The 18646-nt window shown below is 41.9% G+C and overlaps 1 protein-coding gene and 1 long non-coding RNA gene across 3 annotated transcripts; one reads left to right on the plus strand and one right to left on the minus strand.

Annotated features, from left to right (window-relative positions):
• Window positions 1–581: 581 nt before the first annotated feature.
• Window positions 582–18444, minus strand: herpud1 (homocysteine-inducible, endoplasmic reticulum stress-inducible, ubiquitin-like domain member 1). The gene is made up of 8 exons (XM_076076048.1): window positions 18021–18444; window positions 16654–16731; window positions 14773–14850; window positions 8799–9004; window positions 6898–7008; window positions 6420–6791; window positions 5398–5512; window positions 582–2582 (listed from the first exon to the last, which is right to left on the minus strand). The coding sequence occupies exons 1-8, from the start codon at window positions 18171–18173 to the stop codon at window positions 2400–2402; spliced, it is 1296 nt and encodes a 431-aa protein (XP_075932163.1). The 5' UTR covers window positions 18174–18444; the 3' UTR covers window positions 582–2399.
• Window positions 11099–14448, plus strand: LOC142931910 (uncharacterized). Of its 2 annotated transcripts, XR_012947428.1 has the most exons (3): window positions 11099–11395; window positions 12773–12840; window positions 12973–14448. It is a non-coding gene; the product is annotated as an uncharacterized LOC142931910 (long non-coding RNA). The 2 variants fall into 2 exon arrangements; XR_012947430.1 differs by lacking the exon at window positions 12773–12840 and having other exon boundaries at window positions 13512–14448.
• Window positions 18445–18646: the final 202 nt, after the last annotated feature.

Raw genomic sequence — 18646 nt, forward strand, 5'->3', positions numbered from 1 at the left:
GTCAGGGAGGGCTCTACGTACTGCAACTATCTCGTGGAAACCTTGTCCTTCATCCAATCAGAGACGGACAACTTGTGTGGTTCACACTTAATGGCAAACACTGAAACACTGGGTCCCCTTAAAGTAAACTGGTCAAAGTACAACCTCTTCTATGACGAGTGCTACAAAAAAACATCAGGTAGATACACAAGCGGGCAGTCCTGCAATCGCCACTTGGTACAATCAAATCACGACCCAGAGTAACTAAGGTGCTGTGTAGTCACAGAGTGTAGCGTACAGCATGTTCTAAAGACTACTGAGATGTATCTCATCTTACTTTGACAGTTACAGGACAAACATGCTGGTCAACAGGGGAGTCCTGCAGGTCGGGCCACACAGGTGCAGACGTGTCTGCAGCAAACTCTGGTTGTATTTGCAGTGCAATTAGATGCATCATGCTTCAGTGCATGTGTGCCCTCTGGTGACATGACATTCAGCCACTTCATGCATTTAAACATGGGCTGAACAAAATGTGGTTACATTTTTTTATTTTGAAATCAGTAGAAACACTTTCCTTACAGACCAGATCTGCAACAAATCAACACAATAAGTTGAGAACATTTATTGCATCAGTTATTGAAAGTCTCCCTCAAGACACACTTTGTCCTACGACATCCACTCATAAGCAGTTATCACAGAAAGTCAAACAGAACATCCTAACTGTACATGGTGACCAATGTCCCAAACTATTGTCCTTCCTCAAAGGTAACTTCACAGCAGGGACTAATGCAGTACAGCAAGTACTGTTCACCTCGTTAAAGGTGAAACACATCCCGTCTACAGTGGTGCTGGTGAGAGAATCCCATTCATTCGCTGTTATGGATCAAAAAACATGCACCGATTGTTATCAGTCGACTTAATAAACAACACCAGATCAGGAGTCAAGACATATAACAGCATCGTCGTCAATGCATCTGATGTGTGACAGTGAAGGTCTCTTAATCAATATGAAGTAAACCAAAGGACAGGAACAGAGGAATGATGTTTGGTAGTTCCACTAGTGAAGAACTTGGAATGTTTAGTGAATGAAGTTCAGACCTGAGAGAGCAAAGTGAGAAGAGAAGGAATCCCTGTGATGAGAGAACACTATGCAGAGGTAAAGATTATAAAGATTGCTTCTGACACTATAAACAATTCACGCTTTTGTTTCACTAAAGCAATATTTACTATGATTGATAAAGCATGAATTTGGCGTTTTTAACTTGTTTTGCATAAATAGGATTTTAGACTTAAAAGTAGCCGCATCTCTGAAAACAAACATAAAGAAATAAACAACTGTGAGCCCACTAGGCATTATATTTATATTATACATCTTCCAATGAAGAACAAATCTCAAACCCTCTAGATGTAAAGGAGCTTGTTGTCTACTTTGGTCACAATCACCATCAAATAAAGCACAATAATAGCAAACAACACCCTGTACAATGTCATGTTCATGTTTCTAGTGACTGTAAGAAGACTAAATGACTTCATGCTACTTGTATTTTGAATACTGTCAGTATTTTAAGACACAATCAAAAGAAATAAAAGTTGAGAGCTTTTGTTTTGCACATCTTAAAATAACCTTCAAATTCCAAAACACATAACACAATCATAACCAATCCATGAGACCAGTCACATTGTAGTCAGATATTGTAACGCTATGAATTCTGCACATGTACTTTGGGGCTTTCTATGCCTCCATAGTCGGGAGCAAAGCATGTCAAACTAGTTAAAACATCTGACCCACTACAGCTGTAATCAAACCCAGGCTCCATGCATGGGTGCTTTTTAGAGAGCAAAATGAATCCATTGCTGGAAGAACTGAATTCAGATTTATAAGATAAGATACAATACAGAGTTTTTTTTCTGTGCCTGATTTTCACTTCAACAGAACATCATATAATCCTAATAATGCAGAGACTATACATCTGGACTGATTTTGGATCCAGAAGGATCAAAAAGCCCGTATATATACACACACCTCACAGTTAGAAACATGTAGGCAGTATAGGTCACCCTACGCTGCCACCTGCTGGTGTTTCATAGATACAGAAAGCATACAGGTTGTTTTAAGGCATGGTCACATAGCAGAACACCGTGATGTGGGGTAACAACCCACAATCAGCAGACATATGTTTGGTCAGATGGAGAGCTGGGATCCCATAGAACAATGCGTTATTGTTATGAATGTTTCCTAGTCCTTTGTCTCCTTAGTTTCTTGTAAATTCAAGGGGCTGGCATTGCTTTATTGTTGCTGGTGTTTTAGCTTAGTGTCCTTGATTTTATTTATTCTAAAATTGGCATCTCCAGAGATTATTTTTCACCGCTGAAAAATACAAAAAAAGAGTCAGCTGTCTCTATCGATGGTCTACCAGGGGTCAGTTGGCAATAGCCTGAGGAGCCTCGGGTATGAGGGAGGAAAGAAAAGTTTTGAGGAAAACCCAGAATGTCCACATGACTGACACCCTGTGAGGAAGCACCAACACTGCCGTCATTGGTCCGTGTGGTCCGTCCACTGCAGCAGCAGGCTCCACCCGGTGTCCGTCACCATCCTCCTCCACCTGAGTGACAGGAAACAAAGTCGTCATATAGATGCGCTGGTTTTGAAAGTGTTCTTCAGATAAAGTATATTTTTCTAATCTACGGATCAACCTATTGACTTTTTATTATTGGTGAAGTAATGTGATCAAATATAATACATATAGTGACACACACACATGTAATGGGGGAATGTAATAGTTATGCTATGCCATGAATTTTGCTACATTGTTGTCTTTATTTGTTGTATTTTTCGTGTTTATCACTAATGACATATAAAATAATACATTCATCAACATCTGAGAAGGAAGCGTGGGGATTGGATTAAGTTCACGGCCGACCAACCAGCCAGACGGCCCCAGAGAGGAGAGCCGAGATGGAAGCTAAGCTAACCCAGCTAGGACCTGAGGCTACTCCACTACCCAGCATGCTGCTGGCTGTCTGATGTTCAGTTATATTAAAGCAGCGGGAGGTCGGTGACTGTTGAGCCCACATCTTCACAGAGACCTGGATCCATCGTGGTCCAGGATCAAGCTGCACTTGACGGGTCAGGACAGAGAGCAGGACTCTGGTGGACCAGAGGAGGAGGACTCTGTGTTCACATCATGATGCTTGGTGCTCAAACACAGTCACAGTTGATGGACAATGTTTTCCTCATGTTGAGTTTTTAATGTGAAGATGTCGGCCATCTTATCTGACCAGAGAACTGTTTCTGCTGCTGCGGTTTACGTTTCTTATGATGCACTACAGCAGGGATTCCCAAAGTGTGGTGCGAGAGGAAAAATGTAATGGTGGTCTAATGGTGTAATAATTGATATTAAATATAATTGTAAAAAATTTAAGTGGGATTTTTCACAAAAACATGAATTCTAAAAATTCCCTTTGTAACATTTAAATTTTAAAACTTACAATTTAATAAATAAATGCACTTCAGCTTCTGCCGCCAGACTGTCTTTTACGTACACACTAGCTAGCCTAGCTTGTGCAGCTAACAGCTAACTTCACTCATTCAGCAACATTCATGCTAATATGCTAAACTGGCTGAAATCGGGGAAACTGTCAGGTGGGACATCTGAAGCTATCAGTCATGAAAGAGGAGAGGGACAGAGAGAGAGAGAGAGGAATCAGAGGCGAGAGGAACGGAGAGGTGCGTTGGGGAGAGACCGGGAGAAGAAATCGAACGGGAGTCAGAGAAAGATGAGACGGAAAAGGAGGAAGGGATAGCACAGACAAATGGGGAGCACATAGGCCCATCGCGGAGTCAAGGTGAAAAAAGAGGAAACGAGAGTGAGCATCAGACTGGGAAAAAAAAGAGGAACTATGATGAAAATGATCTGGGTCTGGGCTTCACTTGGATTGGCAATGCAGATTGCCCAAAGCCACAGTGCGTGGTGTGCAGTGAGGTTCTGGCTAACAGCTGTCTGAAGCCCTCTTATTTACGTCGCCACCTGAACACCAAGCATGCCAGTGCAAGTCAAAAGCCCCTTACATTTTTTATATCGAAACAAAACAGCCCAAAACAACTGCAGTCTCATTCATGTGTTGGGTCTACAAAAAACGCACGACGGGCTTCATATCTGGTCACAGAATAGCAAGAAAGGGGCTACCTCACACAATCGCCGAAGACGTTACCAGCTGCCAAAGAGATGGTGGAATGTATGATTGGAGAGAGTAACTTTATTGTAATTCGATTCAGATTAATGTAACCGCTATGTATGGTTAATTATAAATTAAATGTGATGCAATCTGCCTCTGAGCCTGTGCGTGTGTCCTCGCCATCCTTATTGCTCTTTAAAAGTGACGCCTTGTGTAACTGAAATGTATTGAAACTTTGTTGCAGTGTTTCAGGGCGTTTTCACACCCGTAGTTCGTTTGCTTTGTTCCGATTCAGGGATTAATATGATACAATGTTGCAGTTGCCCCTTTGTTCGGTTTGTGTTCACACTGCAACATTTAACAGCGGACAAAATCTTGTAAACAAACGCCACGCGCGAGCAAACTGTTCTCTCATTGGTCCGAATGTTATGCGGCTATAAATAGGCTCTGTTGATTTTTTTTTTTTTTAAGGTGTGGGGGATTGGGGGTGCGTGAACCCGGTTGGGATGTAGAAGGGGGTGCGTGGCCTAAAAAGTTTGGGAACCGCTGCACTACAGGAATGTACTATTGGTTTTGTTTTCTGTTGTTTGTCGTGTGTTTGTTGAGCTACAACTGGATTTCATTGTGCATCCCAGTGTTGCATAATGACAATAAATGATCCTTGAATCCTTGATGTCAATACCAAAGTATCTAATGTTACAAGTGTTCAAATGGAAGTTATGGTTTCTGTTCTGCAGAATCCCAGGCATCTTCTGAAAGTGGGAGAATAGTGGACAACTGAAGCAAGTGCTTCTATGAAGGAGACAGTAAGCATCCTTGCTAGTGCCCCTTAAAAGAATCCTTTTACTGGACTTGTGGTTAGTGTGGCTTTGGTTGAGGTACATTTTGTATATCTGATGTTAGTCTTTGATAGTATATGCCAAAAGTGCTTGTAGAAGTCAGGAAGGAAGCCATCAGGTCCGGGTGATTTATTATTTGGCATCTGGAGAAGGGCTTTGTGGAGTTCATCTGAGGCCAAAGATGAGTCAAGGGTGTCCAGGCTGTTAAACAGGATTGTGTGTCTGATGGGTCAGGGGCTGGGTTGGGAGAATACAAATGGCTGTAAAATATCTCAGAAGTGTTCTCTATTTCTTGTGGGGTTTAGGAGGTTTCACCTGTTGTTGGATTTTATGGCTGGAATTAAGGCTCTTCCCTTTTTGTGTGGTGACACTAAAACTTCAGTTCAATGAAATGTTTTCTTACTGGATTTGGATTCCTGTTCTCCTCCTGCTGGTTGTGCTGAACCCCAGGAGGCTGCAGATGGTTGGGTCCTTGGACTTGTGCTCGCCCTCTGAAGGGAAACCAACCCACAGTGTGTCTGTGGAGGAGAAAATAGATCATCACTCCAGTTCTGAGGTCTTTGCACTGGCTTCCTATCCAACAAAGAATTGACCTTAGGTCGTCTGGGACCGGTCTACTTCCTGTTCCCAGAGTCAGGACTAAACATGGAGAAGCAGCGTTCAGTGTTTCTGCTCCACATATCTGGAACAAAGTCCAGAAAGCTGCAGGTCTGCTGAGACCCTCAGCTCCTTTAAATCAAGACTGAAGACTTTTCTGTTTGCTGCCTTTAATCGAACCACATTCAAGGATATTAATACATTTCCTGCATTTCTGCATTTGACTACTGTATTTACTGTTTTTACTGTTTTAATGACTGTTTTTAATGTTTCAATGAATGTTCTCAATTGTTTTTAAATCTCCTTTTCTTTTGCCTTATGTTTTGATGCTTTTAATGGTTTTATGTGAAGCACTTTGAATTGCCTTGAATTGATACAAATAAACTTGCCTTGCCCAGGAAAAAGGGGAAGAGTGGGGAAAAAGGACTAAACAGCTTGGACCCAAGGTTATACCTATATACTACCTAGCGTTCTCCTAGCTAGTGTCCGGTTGCTGGAAAATAAGATGGAGGAAATAAGACTCTGAGAGAGACTCTGAGATCAGAGACTGTTGTGCACACATCTTTACAGAAACCTGGCTATATCATAACATCCCGGATCAGGCTATATTGCACTTGACGGGCGGACTGTATACCGCGCCAACAGAACACAAGACTCCGGAGAGAAGAGGGGAGGGGGACTGTGTGTTTACATCAATGATGCCTGGTAAGTCAGGTTTAAAGCACCACAGTAGAGTGCTGTTAACTACTCAACACACAACAGTGCAGTGAAGCATGTCAGCAAAGTTTTGGTCGTTGGACAAAGTAGAAATCCATCGATTGAACTTACAGGTACATGAGGAGGAGGGTGCTCATCACCAGCAGGAAGCGACTCAGGCTGGAGTTGAAGTACACAATGATGAGCAGAACGCTGAATCTTGCAGCAGAGTACAACCAGTCCAGCCAATCACGCTCCATATCCTCCTCCTCGTCCATTACAGGCCCACCCTGCGCGTTCATCCGCATGTTCTGGTTAGCCTCCCCAGGGTTGATGAAGGCGCCTTCCTGCGCTGGGTTCTGATTTGCTGGCAGGTTGTTGATGGGGTTCTGATTGGCTAAGGGGTCTGGAACAGGTACTTGATGAGCGGGAACAGGAGGGTACTGGCCAATGGTCGTAGCTGGTGCAGAGGGGATGGTGCCAGCTGCCACCATCGCTGCATGGCTGTTGATGGAAAAACATCCAGAGTATTACAAACTAGTAATTCATGGCCATGTCAGATCACAAACACAGAGGAGTATGACTTTATAGTGTGTGAATAAAGACTCACTACTGCATGTAGTACTGTCTAGCATAGACATGCTGAAGCCACAGGAGCTGTTGAGGGCTGTACAGAGAGTAGGTGGGAAAGGCTGGTTGGGTCATCTGTGGTGCTCCAGGCCTGCCGAGAACAATGACAGACTGTAGATATCTGTTCAACACCGTAACTTTGCTCTTTTTTTAACATATCACATTTGGGTTCCTGCTTTTCTTTAGTTGAGACATCTTAAGTGCAAACATGTGGGTAACAGTAGTGGTTTGACACGCCCTCTTTCACTTACCATTAGCACATGCTAATGTGGCCACAAGCGCACCAAGAGTTTCAAAATCAAACACACTCACTCTTGAGCAGCCCTAATAATTGATAGTAAACATATTGATGTATGACTGTTTGTCAACAGTAAATATCACCTAATATTGTATCACAGATTGATAGAAAACAGTGTATATGATGAAAGATCACAATACGTTCTTGGTATAGGCCCCTTGAGTGTGCATCATTCTCGACTTGCTCCCTCAGCCTTTGAAATGTTTAATGTAAATCTCCACTTGAGTTTCATACTGATAGAGTGTCACATAAAGGGACAATGACCCACCATCATGTAAAGGTCCAATCAGTCCAAAAAGTGACACATTTCTCTATTTTTTTCCTTCCCTGTTTTTCATTATTAAATTTGACACAATGAACATGAACACAAAGCATCACAGCAGTGCACAGTTTCAAATCCTGAAAAATAAAGTTTCCAAAAACTCCACATGCGAGCAAGTTTTTGCCTTTTATTTTTACAGTATAAGTTAGTCTCTCCAAAGCTAAGCAGAACTCCAGTTCCACTTTTACTAACATTCCAGTTAGAAGGCATTTCCATGTTCTTCCACAATAGCGCAAATATCCCTCTGTCTTGTTCCAACTTCAATAAACAGTGACTGCTGCAGAGTTACAGCAAAGTGTTGAGGGTGTATTCCAGCACACAAGTTTGGTTCGTAAAAACATTTCCCTTCCAGTTACAAGGATTGTACTTTCAACCACACTCCAGAATTGTTGTAGCTTTGTACACATGGTGGGGATCTCTATTCAGTTAAGAACCCAGCACAGAACCGCCAGGTCCGCCCAATCATGGAGGGAGGCAACATTCCAGGTGGCTGCACCTTCATGACTTCTCCCAACCTCTCCAGGTAACGAGCATCATTACTGTACATGCCCCAGGCGTTTAACCATGACTAGGTGAACTACATGACCACCCATCCCAGCCTCAACTTGTTTACCCTGCTACCGTCTGGCAAGAGATACACAAGCTGCCCTACCACCCGACTTCAGAACAGATTATTTCCTTTATTCATCCTCCACCCTCCACAGATGATGTCGTTTTTCTTTGTTTTTTGCGGCGTAGCAAAATGGGACTGCTGTCAGCATTTCCTTGTGCAACCCTGTTGTACAATGACAATAAAATAACCATGTAGCTTGTATCTCTTCAATCCAAAATGAACAACCTGAAAATGAAGAAAATAGATTCTCGGAGGACGGTCGGAGCTACATTATGATTGGCTAGTTTGTGTTTGAGGGCCTGGACTACGGTAGGGGTGAACGTGACTGAACAAATGTTTACCGGTCAAGGCAACAATGTGATTTGAATGTGATTTGAAATCAGAAAACAGCCTGGTTTTTTAATAACAATGCATATTGACATTAATAAACGAGAATTCCTTCATCTTCCAAAAACATGAAACCACCCAAGATGGAGATCTCACAATGGTAATATGGGCAAGTGCAAAGTTTAAGCACTTTTGACGTGCGTGTTTATTTCTTTCAGTAATATCCTGAACACATTGGTACTATTAAAATTGGATGTCTGTTTATGCCAATATAATTAAATACAGTTCAGCAAATACATGATTTATTCCATTAGGACTTACATTTCAAATGCAGTTCCTGGTGGAGACTCTGGGGTTTGTGTGTGAGATGAAGCAGCAGTAGTTGAAGATGAAGAGGTCTGCCTCCTCTGCCTCAGCTTCGGTGATCTGGGAGTCTGAACTGTGGAGGAGGGGCTGCTGGGATCGGGTAAAGCAGAGGTTGCCATGGGCCTCAGACTGGAGGGACGTGGCTGTTCCGTCTCTTTGGTCTGCAAAGGCAAGACAAGTTTGAATTTGTTGAAAGAAGTATTCGTCACTCAGCACTAGAGCAAACCCAGATACGTTTGTAGAGATGAGTTATTTTGGTATTAAGGGAGGAGGTGAAGATGTGCTCGAGTAAGTCAAAAAACTAAACCTGCCTTTAAAGTTGATATGACACAGGAGGCTCCTCTAAAATCCCACAAATGATTGTTGTTGAATCATTAAACTGAAACATCACTGAAGCATTTACAAAAACAGTTGGAATGGATAATGAATGGATAACCTTCATCTGGATCTCTTGCACATACCTTAGTTGTACAGGTGTAATAAATAAATAAAATTAACTATGGTCCCCATAGAAAACAGAGTAGATAGGACATTGAAGTGTTTTTCGTGGTCATTTTAGTAGTACAAAAGAAAATGGCGATTGTTGTTAGTTGTTAAGGGGATGTCAGTGGGGACCTGACGTGCTATCGCAGCTCTATGGAAAGACAGCAGCCTGCCATCTCCGGGGAGATGGCAGGCTGGCTAGTTAGCTAGTTAGCTAGTGCTCCAGAGCAGCGGGGAGTGAGGCATGGTCCATCAGACCCAGCGCTGCCACTGGCCACCAGCCTGCTGTTTGGCATATTTCCTATAAGCGGTGTAGCATTAAAGCATGGCGGAATTAGCAAGCTAGCTAACTAGCCAGCTTTCCACTAGTTAGCTAGCTAGTTTGTTAATTCCACCATGCTTTAATGTCAACATTACACCGGCTACTAGAAATAAGCAGAACAAAGTTGTAACTCGTCTGGCGTTAGCAATGTTGTGACATGAGTGTGTTGCTGAAGCGTCACGTTGGTAAATGTTACTCATTCACTCTGGCTCTCTACGCTACTAAAGTTACACTGCTCGTTTTAGTCGTTACTGCAAAACCTCACCTCAGTGAGTCGGCAATTTACCAGTTAGCAGTCGGTTCAGTTTATACGGAAGTTAGCGCGCCACAACGGTCACAATAGGAACGATAGACATAAAAATGGCTGCTGCTTTAACCATTTTGCTACTTTGATATTAATGGGAATGTCAGTTCTACTTCTATTTCATTTCTATGATGGTCCCAGTCTAATTTTTTGTTTCACAGCTTTTCTAGTGAGCCAGTTTGCACAATTCCGGGGCCTAAATGGAAGAGGTCAATAATTAATGTTATAAATTACACTTGTGTTTACCCTGAAAATGGCTGATTTGAAAGGGGACTTTCACACCAGTTTAAACTTTCCGTCATTGGCAACCTTTCCATGTCAGATCAGACTTTAAATATTAAATGGACACGCCCCTTCCTACCTGCCTGATCTCCTTGAACCTTATACTCCAATCAGGACTCTCAGAATACAGGGCTCTTGTCTGTTCCTAGAGTGGGCCTTTTCCTTTCATATCCCCTTTATAATGGAGTAACCTCCTTAAGGACATCAGCCAGAATCAAGGCTGGACTTCTAAACAAAAGACACTAGATGGCAGTATGATCAAATGTAAAGCTCATATTTTCCTATAGTTGCACCTAATGGAAACAATCTTTAAATTTTCTTTAACCTACTCTATTTTACAATTCTTGTACATTTTCAGCTAAAGAAACCATTCAAATGTCAAACGTTATGCTCTTTTGGGAAATGTATTCTTGCATTCAACTTCTGTCCCTTTTATGCCTTTATTATACAAATCATTTCTTCTTTCAGCCTTTTAAGTTAAGACATTTCAAATTCAACCATTTGACAGTATTACAGTTTAGCTTCCAGCTTTTCTCGCAATAAATTCAGCTCTTAGCTTCTGTGCGTAATGCAGTTCAGGAACCAATTCTTCCAGGTTTACATTTGCATTTCAGTTCCCAGATTTGTCAGCAGAGCAATGTCTCTGTGCTTTAATACTTCTGTATTTCAGCAATGTTTGCAATTTCAGCCGTCAACGTTCACACACATTTTCTGCAGGAAATGCATGTTCTTGTTTGTATTTTAGTGGATGCATTTAGTTCACTCCTGTACACTAACCCTTTATTTTGTCTTTAGATAAGTTTGCCTTTAGTCAGTGTGCCTGCTAGCTTGTTGAGTAACTCTATTCTAACAGCAAGCCCAGGACATGGGATGTGCACCATGTACCAGGCACACTCTCCAAAGCTTTCTAGTTCTAATTTATTTAATTTCTTCTTTAAAGTTACCAGTGCTGCTGCTAGTTGCTGCAGCTGGAGGGAATTATTATAAGATAAGATAACGTCAAAAAAGAGAATTCAACCACAAGTGGTTCAAACGGAAAACTTGGTTAACTGCTATATATATAAAAAAGCCCAGTTCTGCTTTCCATGTCTTCTCTTCGGAAAGGCTGCTAAAACACAGACGTGGCATTGAACAATACAGCCGTCAGACTGAAGGAAACAGGTATGTTCTTGGCAGAAATATAACCGGTATGAAACCTTGTGGAATGTGTGATGTGACATTGCCTTGCGTGGACATGATGAGTCTGCCGGCTGGTTAAAGCCTGGCCTTATAAGATGCATATTTGAGACTATGTGCGAGGGAGACTCCAGACTAAGGACCCAACCCTATTTTAAGGGCACTTTAGCCATTATTCAAGACTAACTTTTGGATTGCATGTGCAATGTTTACAAGGATGAGGTTGCTCAACAGATGACGAATGCACCTTTGGTTTCTGATCATGAGTCAGCTATTTGATGTGGAGATATCTTGAACGTTGTCCTTTGGTGGTCCTATATGTTGGTATGATGAGATATGTCGCCAGATCCTCATTGTGTGATTTTAGATGGCATTATTCGGCTGAATGCTTCATCTCTGAAGTTGGTGATACATTGGTCACAGCAATCGCAGTGTCTCCGCTCTCTCACTCGTGCACAGTTTATGGTTGTGAGAGTGTGGATCATGTTATCTATGGCAGTGTTTTTCAACCTTTTCTGAGCCGCGGCACATTTTTTACATTAAAAATATCCCGCGGCACACCAACAACCAAAAACGTTACAAAATGACACCTTTTAGCATAATACAGCATATATGTCAGGGGTGTCAAACTCAATCCCAGGGAGGGACAAAATAACAAATTGGGACTACGTTGAGGGCCAAATAGAGTCACCATTTAATAAACAGGATAGAAGGGATATTGGACAAAGTGCAAAAAGAATGTTTAGGTAGGCTACATTATTTTATGCATACGTACCAGAGCCAGATGTTTGGCATCTTTTCTTGGCTGCCAGTTCATTAATATCTGGGGTTAGGTTCTGTGGAAACCCTCACGATGGAGTGAAGGTGCATCAGTGAGACTCCTGTGTGGGTTTGTGTTCATCTTCATCACAGAGAACAGCTGCTCACACAGGTATGTGCTTCCAAACATGCAGAGCATTTGAGCAGCATGTAGGCGGAGTTAAGGCATCGTTTCGGGGTGAAGCTTGGAAACTGTGCAGCGCCCTCAGAGTCACACTTTGCCTTGAGTGTCATTACACTGGAGGTCTATCAGCTCCACAGGTGCTCTTTACACCTCAACTGCAAACGGATTGCTGAGCACTTCAAATTTACATTTCTGTTCGTCTTGTCATCGCAACCTCTCCCGCGCGTCATTTCATTCTACTCTCCTACATTAACACGTCATTACTGCGCTACCTACTGCCACCCACTGGCATGGAAGAGCATGTATTACTTAGCCAGCCACTATATTACAGCTCAGACGCTCAACAATGGCAAAGTATTTGCAACAGCTAAATAATATTTTTTTGGACTCATTAAGTGAAATTGGACATTTTCCCACAGCACACCTGGCGATCTCTCACGGCACAGTGGTGTGCCGCGGCACAGCGGTTGAAAATCACTGATCTATGGTATGTTTGGATTGCATCATCACAATTTCCATACCAAAAGTGCCCCTGCACATAAGCATAGTGCGCTAGCTCAGCTAATAGCAAATTGTTACAGACAAGCTCAAACATGTAGTCTTACTATGTTTACCACAGAGCAGCCCTTCCTCCCTCTATCAGCGGCACCTGCAGGCAGTGATTCACATCAGCGGCGGGAGGACAGAAGAGAGGAAGAAGAACTGATACCGACATCTGTGTTCTTCATTCTTTATTAACTCAGGAATAGATTTGTTTTTATTGACATTTAAGATTGGTTTCCTGGGAGATATTATTGAGTTTGATTAGTTACATTACTGTTGCTGCTCCAGAAATAAATAATATATATATATTTTAAAAGAATGCATTTAGTGATGAAAAAGAACCAATAAGAGTATCAATAAAGAACTAAACCAATATGGAGTATCAATAGTATCAACAAAATCCTAATGAAGACCATCCCTCGTACTAAGTGCCACATCATATGAGTTTGTTGAGGATTTTGTTTTGGTTATTTGTTGTAACAGTCATACTGATGAATAATTGTCCCGTTTTGTTTCAGTTCTAGTTTTGGTGGTAGTGTTTGTCTTTGTGTTCAGTTCTATCCAGCTTATGTTAAGTTAGCATAGGCTGAGTTTAGTTCTGTTTATCCTGTACAGGGTCGCGGGGGGGCTGGAGCCGATCCCAGCCGACATTGGGCGAAGGCAGTGTTCATATCCCAGAGAGAACCCACGCTACCACTGGGAAAACCCACGCTACCACTGGGAAAACATGCAAACGTCACACAGAAGTCCCGTCCAGCCCGGGAATCAAACCCCCTTGCTGTGAGGTGACAGTGCTAGCCACCACACCACCATGCAGCCACAGTTCTATTTAGTGTACACCTTTTATTGGCCGAGAACTTAAATGCTTATTTTGTAAACTGTTTGTTTAATTTTTCGGTAAATAAAACCCTCTTTTGGACATTTCCCCGGTGACCCCACATCTCTGCCAGCTCAGTCCCTCACACAGGCTCCAACTGAAACCAACGACTTTGCTTACCCGTCCTCACAATTTACAAATCAAATCAATTCAATAGGAGCTTTGCTGAATACTCCGCTTTCATTTACCCAGCTTCAACTACTGCTGCTGCCCATAGCTGACCTGCCAGACCAAACCCCACCAAAAAGGTGGATGAAATAAGATGACAGAAGGTGACTGTTGGGCCCACAACTCCACAGAGATCTGGCTCCATTGTGGAATTCCGGATCAAGCTGCACTTGACGGGCAAACCTCAGGATAGAGCGCAAGACTGCGGTGGGACAAGAGGAGGTGGACGTTGTGTTTTACATCAATTACATCTTCAAAGTTGACGGACAATATTTCCCTAATATCGAATATTCTATGCTTTGGTGGCGGCCATATAATCTGCCCAGATCGTTTTTTTTCTGCTGTTTGCATTCATTCTGATGCAAATTCAAATATTGCACCACAGGAACCTGTTGAGGTTTTGTTTACATTGTGTTTGTCTTGCATGGCAAATGAGCCACAGCTGTATTTCATTGTGCATCCCTGTGTTGCATAAATTATCCTTAAATAAAATCTGACTATGTGGTGTTTGAAGATTATAGTATACATTTAGGGTGAAACAATCAAAGACAAAGTTAGAATAATGAACACATGGTCACATATTGTCCATGATCAAGTAGCTCTACAGGCTTTGGTGCTGTGAATAGAGATCCGTTTGTGAGCACAGACACCTCTTTGATAAATGAGTTTGATGAACTGCAATACTTTATTAGTGTCACCTGAGACCTCCACCTTGTAGCGTGATGAGAAGCTAACAGGCTGCGGTAGAGTTCCGCCTCATCACAGTAAGAAGTCAACAGGCAGCGGTCGCAGTAGAGCGGGAGAGTAATGAGGGAAGGCGACATCTCTTACCTTAGGTCTAGCTCCCAGGGGCCCTTGCGGTGGATTCCTAAAAGCACACACCAGGTGCAGTGTGGGAACAGAGTCAGTCTGAGAGAGTGGAGATAAATGCCGGATTAGATCAAACGCATCAATAGATTCAAGCCTTTACATTCAACAGAACTGAACCTGTTAAATGTGTCAGTATGAGCACAAACTGTCTGCACCAACGCTAAAAACAGCAGAACCAAGACCATATAGACAGCGTGTACATTGTACTGAAGTAACACTTTTCCAAAAGGCAACAGGTCATAATAGGCTGTAAAGCTGAAACGCATCTTGTATGCTATGAGATTGAAAACACTAAATGCATTGACTGATAAAATGCACATTAAAATGTGCATTATGAGGAGAGTTACAATTAGCTCCACCTTGGCTAAATGCCAATGTAGCTGTTATGGAAAAAACATTCATGTCAGAAAACGCTGTTTAAAAGCATTCATAAAGCCTTTAGTTTGACTGCGTCTTCCTTGTGGTAATAGGTGGATTATTCCACAAGGTGAAGCTATGTGGAGTGTAATTGTGGGTCAATTTTACTTTCCAGTAGTACAATATCTGTTTGTGGAAATCTGAGCTCAAATTATTTACACTAACTCGTACGTCCTCTGCGGCGATGGAGGAAACACCCGATCTGAAACACGTACCCCGTCTCGTTTACCGGGCTTTGTGAGTGTGACTTTTTTGCCGTGTCATCACCATTCATATTTCAATAACCAATGTGTTTGTGATTCGATTGTTTACTAGAGCACAGTGTCGAAATACTCTGAAACAAGTAAAAGACCTGCATTCAAAATGTTACTTAAGTAACAGTACAAAAGTATTGGCATCAAAAAATACTTTAAGTACCAAAAGTGAAAGTATGCTCATTATGCAGAATGGCCTATTTTAAATAATACATTTACAGTAGGCCTATATCACTGGATTATAATTATAGATAATGTATCGCTCATTTGACCTACTTTATACACGTAATAATTGGGCTTAATAAAACATCATAGTTAGTTTATTTATATATCTTAATATGCAGGTAGTCGAACAAGTCATTTATACTGTCAAATAAATGCAGTGAAGAGAAAAGTACGATCATTCCCTCTCAAAATGTTCGTAAATAAATGGAAATGCTGAAGTAAAGTACAAGTACCATAAAATTGTACTGAAGTAAATATACGTAGTTACATTGTATCACTGCTAAAACAAGAGCACAACATTGTTTACAAGAGCAAAATGTTCTTCATGGATCTAACCTCTGAATGTTGCTTTCAAAGAGCACCAGATTGATTTTAACTTAGCATGCCCAATGCTGAATAATACATTTATAATGTTATATGACCGTCTTGATTGACATATTAAACTTCCATATACGGTATGTCTTCTCAATACCGCAGGTTTGTTCTGTTTATTTTTAACTTCCTGTTTTTTAACTTGCTCTGCTCAATTCTTAAAACACCGGCACTAAATGTGTTGTCACGGCACACATGTCATCTGTGGACTTCAGATGACGTGAGAGTGGATACGTTGGTCTCTCGTGATTGGTAGGCGGTGAGTGGAAAAGCACAACAACCCTTTTAAAGGCCATGGCAATCCTACTTATCATCAAAGACGTTGGTCAGAGAAAAGAAGGCTCCATTCAACCTCCCTAACCAGTTCTACAATTTGAGGTTTTTGTAGTATGTATTGAAAATCTCACGTCAACATTATTTACACAGCTCAATATTACAAATCTGCCTCAAGGGGCTTTATAATCTGTTCAGCATGTAACACCCTCTGCCCTCAGGCCATATATTTGGAGAGGGAAAAAGCCAAACCACAGTAGTGTTTGTAAGCATAGTCATGAGCCCATATTCTCACATTTACCTGTCTGAAGAGATCTTTAATGTGCAGATGATCGGGCAGCAGTTTACCAGCATAGATCAGTCTCTGGTCACTCACAGCCTACAGGAAACAAAGAAGTAGGTTTCAATCAGTCAAAACTTCTGGGATGAAGTAACTTTAGTGCCCAACAAAGTATATCTGTGTACTGCCTGGATTTTGCCAACTTTTCTTCAGCTTTATTCTTTTATGAAACCATTCAAGTCATTCTTTCCTGAGGCCAGGGCATGACAAGAACAGCTGCTAAGTGGAACATGTGGCCTATATTTGTGCTGTGTTTCAAACTTTGTCTACGCTGGCTTTCATTCACTAAGTGACCATGAGCCAATCAAGAGGGGTCCTCACTGGCTATTAAAAAAAAATTAACTGAATCAAATTTTTTTAAAGGTTTCCTTTTGTTATAATCTCTGGGTTTGATATATGCAATACAAATACACTGTATTGTTGTATTGTCTCAATTATGTCTAACAGCAGGTGATTCACGGTTTAAATATACTGCTGACTCAGCCTTGTGTCAGCTTAAGCACATGGCTGATTTTCCCAAGACATGACAGACTTGATCAGAAATCATTAACTTTACTCTGAGACATGGCTCGTCCCTTGGCCCAATATAATGCGTCTACGACTCTGCCTCATCCGTACACCTCCATCAGCAGTGAGGTAGATCCTCCTCTGCTCATCCATACACCTCCATCAGCAATGAGGTAGATCCTCCTCTGCTCATCCATACACCTCCATCAGCAGTGAGGTAGATCCTCCTCTGCTCATCCATACACCTCCATCAGCAGTGAGGTAGATCCTCCTCTGCTCATCCATACACCTCCATCAGCAGTGAGGTAGATCCTCCTCTGCTCATCTGTAATCCGTCCTCTCAGCAGCTGCCTGCATGCACACTGTGCCCATCAAGGCTGCAGTCCTCCAGGCACGATGACACCTGGCAGCCATATATGCTGAGGATTTTAGTCAGTCAGTCAGTCAGTCAGTCAGTCTCTCTCTCTCTCAAAATAAGCTTATTCTACCATTTCACTTTTTCACCATCATCAGGCATCTGTATTGTGCTTCAGAATCCAAACCTCATGTTAGGAGTTGTTTATATAGCAGGCTCCTTTCAAACACACATGCATCACAAATTAAGAGTTGAATGCTAAATCAACATTTTACAATAGAGCACACAGAAATATATGCTTCATAAATGATAACATGCAAACGAGTGTAAATCACTGAGGTCCACCAGAACTCCTTCAAAAGTTCATAATACTCGTGAAGGTGTGTGAGCAGGATTGACATTAACAGGCTGACAGTCAGCTGGCTCGTGTCATAACATTCCAGGACATAGCCTCGTAATAACTCACCGGTTTAGTTGTATAAAAAGTCGACAAATGTATTTTTAAGTCATTAATAGTCCAGTTCAGATAGACGCCTTCGACGGTTTCATCCTCGTGAGCCTGATTGGGCGTTTTTATAAGAAGAGTTATCGTCTTTTGTTGAGAATCCCCCACATCCATCTTTTCTCTGTTTCACCGACGTAAATTGTAGTCTCGTGCTTAGAATAATACTGTTTACGCCCTACAACTATAGTCATCAAAATACATATATGTATTTATATATAGTCTTCTTGATACAATTAGCACATATAATCTGATTGGAACGACGCAAATTGTCTTGTCAAAAGAGAAACTTGTGGAAGAGTCTAGACGTGTCTCTCCGCTGGCTGTCTTACGGGACTTTGGGAGGAGGAGGTTTGTTTCCAAACACACTGTGGCCGCTCCTCATTGGTTACCGTGCGCTCGTGCTCAGACGTGGTCGAGTAGTAGTCGCTGCGGCCCGCGGGAAGTGGGAGCTGGACCTTCCAGCCCCGCCCATATCTGTTACGTAAACTGTGCTGCGTTTAGAACAAGTGGGAATTTTAACAGCTGGTCTATGTATTTAACTTCATGCATTTACAACTGCTCTGTTCTTTTTAATTTACACAAATGTT

The sequence above is a fragment of the Anarhichas minor genome, unplaced genomic scaffold (genome assembly GCF_050575085.1).
Source record: "Anarhichas minor isolate MPS153535 unplaced genomic scaffold, ASM5057508v1 ptg000005l, whole genome shotgun sequence".
NCBI classification, from domain to species: domain Eukaryota; kingdom Metazoa; phylum Chordata; class Actinopteri; order Perciformes; family Anarhichadidae; genus Anarhichas; species Anarhichas minor.

Coding starts and splice junctions, on each gene's coding strand:
- herpud1 (XM_076076048.1), bottom strand. CDS start 18,173: ATGGATGTGGGGGATTCTCAACAAAAGACGATAACTCTTCTTATAAAA. Junction 9,005..14,772: donor CCCTGGGAGCTAGACCTAAG/GTAAGAGATGTC, acceptor TTGCCTTTGCAG/ACCAAAGAGACGGAACAGCC. Junction 6,792..6,897: donor AGACAGTACTACATGCAGTA/GTGAGTCTTTAT, acceptor TTCCATCAACAG/CCATGCAGCGATGGTGGCAG.